Raw genomic sequence first — 6,103 nt, 5'->3', positions numbered from 1 at the left:
TTTCTTTTTTTGTATATAATTAGAAGATGAAATCATCTTTGACCCTTACAAACTTTGACTTTGAGACGCAATTCGTGAAACTTCTAATTATATAAAAAAAAAATTCAAATCAAATTCTTAGCTGTAACAAGCTAAACTCATATAAATTTAAACAATTTAGATACCCCGCGCCACGACCGTAGGGCCTCGTCTGTGTCCAAAGTCAAACAAGTGGCTCCTTATTAATTTTTTATGATCTTATCTCTAATGATACGGATATGTCTAAAGTTTGTGGTCTATTTCTGGGTGAGCTGGCAATATTCTACGCTTGATATTCAAGTCTATATATTACATCAAACTCAATACGGCAAATTCGAACTAATAAGCATTATTTCTATTCTACTAGGCGGCTTTGACTAATTTTATATACGGTTTGGAATTGACAAGTGCTGGACTCTTGCTCCACTTAATAAAATATCACCTTTGTTTTTTTTGCTCAACGTGTGATTTTAACTCAAATTTTAATACTGGATAAAAAAGTCGGCGAAAATTAATTTAAATAAATGATTTTAATTAAGAAAAGAATTAAACATAAAGATATTTTTCTCTAGAAATGTATATGCAGAAGTGAGTAGTACGGTAAATTTGGGTCGAAGAAATAGATTAAAAAAATACCTCATGAAGAAATGATATCAAAATCTCGAGGTAATTTTACTTCAACAGAACTAAACGTATAAAACTGCATTTTTGGACTCATTCTAAGGTAAAAGTGATACCAAAAAAAAATCTTAAATGTATAAAACTATTGTAATTCAAATTTATACCTCAAGCCACTTTTATTCAAAGAATTTAACGTGAATATTATCGATTTACAAAAAAGTTACACAAGATTTTAACAAATACTTATTTTATATTATACTCAGCATTTAAACAATATTAATTTATGAATTAATTCAAAATAATTGTTTTTATAAAATAATTAAAATCAATTTTTCCCACCATAAAATGAAACCCGTACTAAAACAAATTACTTCTATTTATTTTCTTGAATTTATGATATTCAGCAAGCACCGTATGAGGCTGATATCCTTTATTCACTTGTTATGAAGTGTGAATTATCACACACTAACATATCAGTCTAGTAATTAGTCCCATGCATACTCCCATCACCAGAATTAAGTCATCTACGGGAACTTACTTCTTCCAGATTACTGCTCGATGTTCTTGAAGGAGACTCGCTGTAGTTAACCCAGTACAAACCACGTGATTTCGGAAATAAATGGATATAGTTTTTACAAAATTGGGGATAAATGTAACGAACAAGCAATAAAACAGTAAATGGCAGAGACAATAGAAGACATTCATCAATTGAAATTCACAAAAGATAAACAAGCAAAAGAAAGGTAAAGTATATATTCTTATTGGCCAAAGTTACACATATTATGGACTGCAAATAAATGGGCAAAACTACCCTCTTAAAACTAAAGCGATCCTCGGTTATTCAACTAAGTTACACTTTCCTGCCAAAACTGGTACAGGCATCATCCTTGCCTCCTTGGGTTTCTAATGGATACAAAGCACCCAAATAAAAATGAAGCTCCGATGCCACGAATAACTCAAACAAGATAAACAGGGGAAAACAAAAGACTAGAACCTAAGATACAATTTCTAAGTTAGAAAAAACACTGTAGAAGAAATCATGAGGAAAAGGTGAAAAAAAAAACAGAGGCATCGAATGGATGCACAAGGTTTAAAGATTAAATATAAATAGTGTTTGTGCTAAATGGAATGAAAAAACTAGATAACCCGAAAAGTAGACACCATTCTATAGAAAACAACATGGAGTCACCTACACATAACCATGTTAGTTAAAGATGGCACGACCGAGGAACTGAAAATAGATGGATCTCCTGGGTATTTGCAGTCATCATGGTCAACTTTCAATGAAGCTGGAATCACAAAAGTATCAGTAGAATCTGACTCCCGAACCTTTAGGGACAATTTCCTGTGTCTGTCATTGCACTGTTGCTTCTGGTGAGAGGTACCACTTCGATTCCTCTTCCGGGATGACTTCCACCTTAACTGAGATAACATAACATCCTTGAAGAGGTCTGGAACTAACTCAGGCTTTCGAAGTCCATCCCTTTCAGAACCCAAGTTAGTATCAGTCTGCTTAGATTGTATTGCATCTCCCATGGATGCTACAGTTGATTTACTGTCATTATATTTGCTGGAATTTTGTTTTGTCTCCAAGCTTGATAATACAGAAGTCACAAGATCAGGCCTTTCCCTCACTTCTACCCACCTATTCCCTGTCCAATCTTGAGAATGCCTTAAGTTACCAGGACTGAAAATTGACACCAACTTTTCCCCTGCAAAGTCATTATTAACTTCACAATTAATAAGACACCTAATATTCCATGGACCAGAAACAACTTATCAGGCTTACACCTATAATTTTGATGCAAAACATAAGATCAGAAGCTCATCATACCTGGGAAATAAACATGATATTTAGCCTCAGACTCTATTTGAACAACAATGCCCTCCCACCATCCATCATGCCACCAGGCATCGACAATGTAACCAACATCACCCACAAAAGATATTACACATTTGTCTGACTCTGGCACTGGTCGGATCTTGGTTCTCTCATGCACTCGGACACCCAGATCATCAGGTACAGCAATTCTAGAAGCTATCGTCCATTCCTACAACAAAGGAAATTGACATAAAAACAATGTTAGCGTAGTCACGTAGAAAGTCTTCCAATACTAAGGAAAAAAGATATTTTAACACACCTCAAGCTTCTTAGATTCATCATCCGCATCCTGGATGTCCCGATATTGCACCTTCACTTTATCTTTGTGCATCTTGATAACAGAAGCTCGAAACCAGCATCCTGTAATCCCACTGTCTTGTGAGAGGACCTCAACATGGGAACCAACAGCTAAATACTGTGAAGCATGTTCATTTGTCTCTATGATGGTAGGCAAAATGGTGGAACCAACCAGTTTTACGGAATTGTTACCCATACTGGTTTTGGTATTAATCTTACTATTACTCAAATTTCCCAATTTATGAGCAATTAAATCCACCTCATCTTTTCCATCAATTTTAGTAAAACGCTGCTTCTTCTTAGGTCTGATCCCAGGAGTAGACTGGAAGTTTTGTTCCAGTTCTGGGCCATCTTCTGATCGCCCTGAACTCCCATTAGACTTTGAGTCAGAGTTGGGATACATGTACCTCAGTATTTCCTGTTTCCAATAACCCTTAAGTTGAGTGATATCAAAGGATTTGACATCGTCGTTATCATACTGCTTGCTGCACATAAATGGTTCTTGACGAGTGTGACGAGCTTCATTCCGATACTTTTCATAGTGCTGTGGACTGAGGACGGAAGTCAAACCATCTATGCATTCAATACTCAGATCTTGAAGATAAAGAGAAAAGAAAACCTCTCTGTCACTAAAATTGTGAGGCAAAAAGTTACCAACCTCATCAATTCTGTGAAACCAGCGCACCACAACCATCTTGTTGCCTCTGGAATCCTCGTACAGGTCTTCCAAGTAGGCAACTAGACGTTTGTTCTCTTCTGCTAAAATAAACACAAAATCATACACCTGAAAATAATTTACAAAGGCAGCAGGGAAAAAAATATATTACAAGAGTCAGATTACAAATGATCAGTGGCTATCAGTTACGCTTAAATGAAATGAAAATAAAAAGGTAAATAAAGATGAAGACAAGATGATGACTCACAGAGATCTGAAAACCGTTCCGCTTAAATGCCTGATAGTGATTTCTTCTTTTCCTACAAGTCCAAGGTGACCCTAACCATGCAAATTCGTTCGTACAATTGCGCAGCTTCTGCAATTGATTAACCTGGAAAAAACACAATCGAATAACTGATGAGTGATTTAATACAAATTAAATTAAATTAGAGATTCAAGAAAAACAGAGCAACAGTTTCAAAAGACCAGGGAAAAGGAGTCGACATAACAACCATCTTTCAATTCAATACCTTTGAGTTTTCAATCTCAGGTTCATAATTATGTTTTTCCACCATATTCGCTTCGCTGGCAGAACAAACTGAAAATTTCAGAGGCAAACAGAATAAAAATTAACTTCAATTAGAGAGGAAAAATAATATCGGCATCCTTAAACAAATAATATATATCAAACCAAGAACTACCACCCTAAGCCAATGAAAAGAAGAATTTAACAAAATAAAGAAGAAATTTCTAGTATAAATGAAATAAAATATGCTATAATTTCAGATCTAATTATTTGCAAAAAAAAACTAATCTGAACCAGAAATACAAAACCAAAATCCCTGACACGCGTGTGATATAGATAAGAAAAATTGAGAAAAAAAAAAAACAAAATTAAACCGAACGAATCCACCGCTTTAACACGAAATTCACAAAAAAAAACAATTTATCAAAAAAAAACAACAAGGGAGAAAGATGAAGCGAAACGAATAATAGACCTGAATTAAGGTGAAAAAGAAAGACAACAAAAGAAAAGATCTCAGAATTAAAAAAGAATATTTTTTTTTGAACCAACCTGAAACAATTGAATCCATCCAATCAACAACTTCTCTACGCGATTTGAGTTTCAAAAATGGACCAAAGGAAGAGTTTCTTATAGCGTAGTGATAAGACATATGCCTGGAACTCTTCTCTTTACCTATGAGTGCCAGATCCGAACCACCACCTCTTTTTTTAAGATAATAACGAACCTCCCTTTTTCCCTTATCCACCGATACGAAAACCTCTTCCCAGCTCACATAACGCTCTTGACATGACGTTGTTGCCGCCGAAGATGCCAGTCTCTCCATCAAAGCCGCAATTCAAAACTGTAATAAAACAACGAAATCCTTCGCGTTCCACGCACACCTTGTCTGAAATCTCAAAACAATTTATATATCACTCCGAAGAAAAACACGGACTCAGAAAGAAGATGGGGAAGAGAGAGAGGGAGAGAGAGGGGGGGTTTGAATTGAGATTTAAATAGGTTGGATTGGGGTTCTAGGGTTTCGAGATCTGAGAATAAGGAACGTTAATCTAACGGTTGAGGTTGGTCTTGCTGTGATAATATAAGCACGAAAGTCGTAGGAAGTTACGCAGTAACGTTTAATTACGGTAGTAACCCCTCCAACAGGAATAGATTTACGATATTATCCTTTCTATTTTCTTCTTGACCTTTTTTTTATTTTTATTTTGAATTAGATTCTTTTTTATTTAATAAAAGTTAATAAGGTTACTAAACAAAAAGTTATATGAAAGGTGATAAGGTAGCATCCGATTATTGCCGAAGAAGAAAGAATTGCCCTTTCTCGTTGCCAATACCACGTCTATCTCTATCTCAATATGCAACAATTAAATATAAATCCATCTAAATAAAATTTTAAATTAATTCGAAAATATAAAATAAAATTACACAAAATCATATATTATTGGATATTTTTAAATTTCTTTTTAAATAAAAAAATTGAATACCTTTTTGGCCATAAATTACACAAAAAAATATGTACTAATAAGTTTTAAAATGAGATTATGTTTTGTAAAATAAAGAAAATAACTTTTAGTATAGAAAAAATTAGATAGACAATAACTTTATTATTTACTGTGATATAACATTGTATATATAGTTGATCACTAGAAATTTATAGTTTATTTGCTTTTCCCTTTTTTTCCTGTAATTTATAAATAAATAAAAACAAAATTGTTTTTACATTATAATTATCTTTTATTTTGATTTTTCACCTCTATTATATGGTAATTTACCATTAAATACAAGTGTTGCAATGCGAATAGGACAACTCAGCATTATGTGATACTATAATCTCACATAACATCATATATCAACATATGACTTCACCAAATTAAAGCGATTGTACAAGTAAAGGACAAAAACAAATATCATCTCCTATTGAGGGGATGGAACCTAAAGAAAAAAATTCAAAAAGACTAAAATCAAAATTCGTTTAAGTAACAAAAACTAAAATAACAAATAACCCAACCAAACTAAATTCCATATATAAAATTTTGAAACTTATTTACATTTTATAGTTTGAGATGGTATATTGATCTATTAGTTGTTTATTTTTAATTGTTTT

At 33.4% G+C, this 6,103-nt stretch overlaps 1 protein-coding gene across 1 annotated transcript; it reads right to left on the bottom strand.

Annotated features, from left to right (window-relative positions):
- Window positions 1-1,364: 1,364 nt before the first annotated feature.
- On the bottom strand, window positions 1,365-5,010 carry LOC101510997 (uncharacterized). Its single transcript, XM_004513645.4, has 6 exons — window positions 4,549-5,010; window positions 4,004-4,071; window positions 3,742-3,864; window positions 2,781-3,602; window positions 2,474-2,690; window positions 1,365-2,351 (listed from the first exon to the last, which is right to left on the bottom strand). The coding sequence occupies exons 1-6, from the start codon at window positions 4,820-4,822 to the stop codon at window positions 1,825-1,827; spliced, it is 2,031 nt and encodes a 676-aa protein (XP_004513702.1). The 5' UTR covers window positions 4,823-5,010; the 3' UTR covers window positions 1,365-1,824.
- Window positions 5,011-6,103: the final 1,093 nt, after the last annotated feature.

Source organism: Cicer arietinum, chromosome 2, assembly GCF_000331145.2.
Source record: "Cicer arietinum cultivar CDC Frontier isolate Library 1 chromosome 2, Cicar.CDCFrontier_v2.0, whole genome shotgun sequence".
Taxonomy (NCBI): domain Eukaryota; kingdom Viridiplantae; phylum Streptophyta; class Magnoliopsida; order Fabales; family Fabaceae; genus Cicer; species Cicer arietinum.
The sequence above is the reverse complement of the archived record's forward strand: the minus strand, read 5'-3'. Positions and strand labels throughout refer to the sequence as shown.

Bases quoted from the DNA above. Each gene is read 5' to 3' on its own strand.
- LOC101510997 (XM_004513645.4), bottom strand. From the start codon at position 4,822: ATGGAGAGACTGGCATCTTCGGCGGCAACAACGTCATGTCAAGAGCGT. The intron at 2,691-2,780 runs GTGTGTTAAAAT...CCTTTGTTGTAG, and splicing joins ATGAATCTAAGAAGCTTGAG to GAATGGACGATAGCTTCTAG. The intron at 2,352-2,473 runs GTATGATGAGCT...ATGACTTTGCAG, and splicing joins ATATCATGTTTATTTCCCAG to GGGAAAAGTTGGTGTCAATT.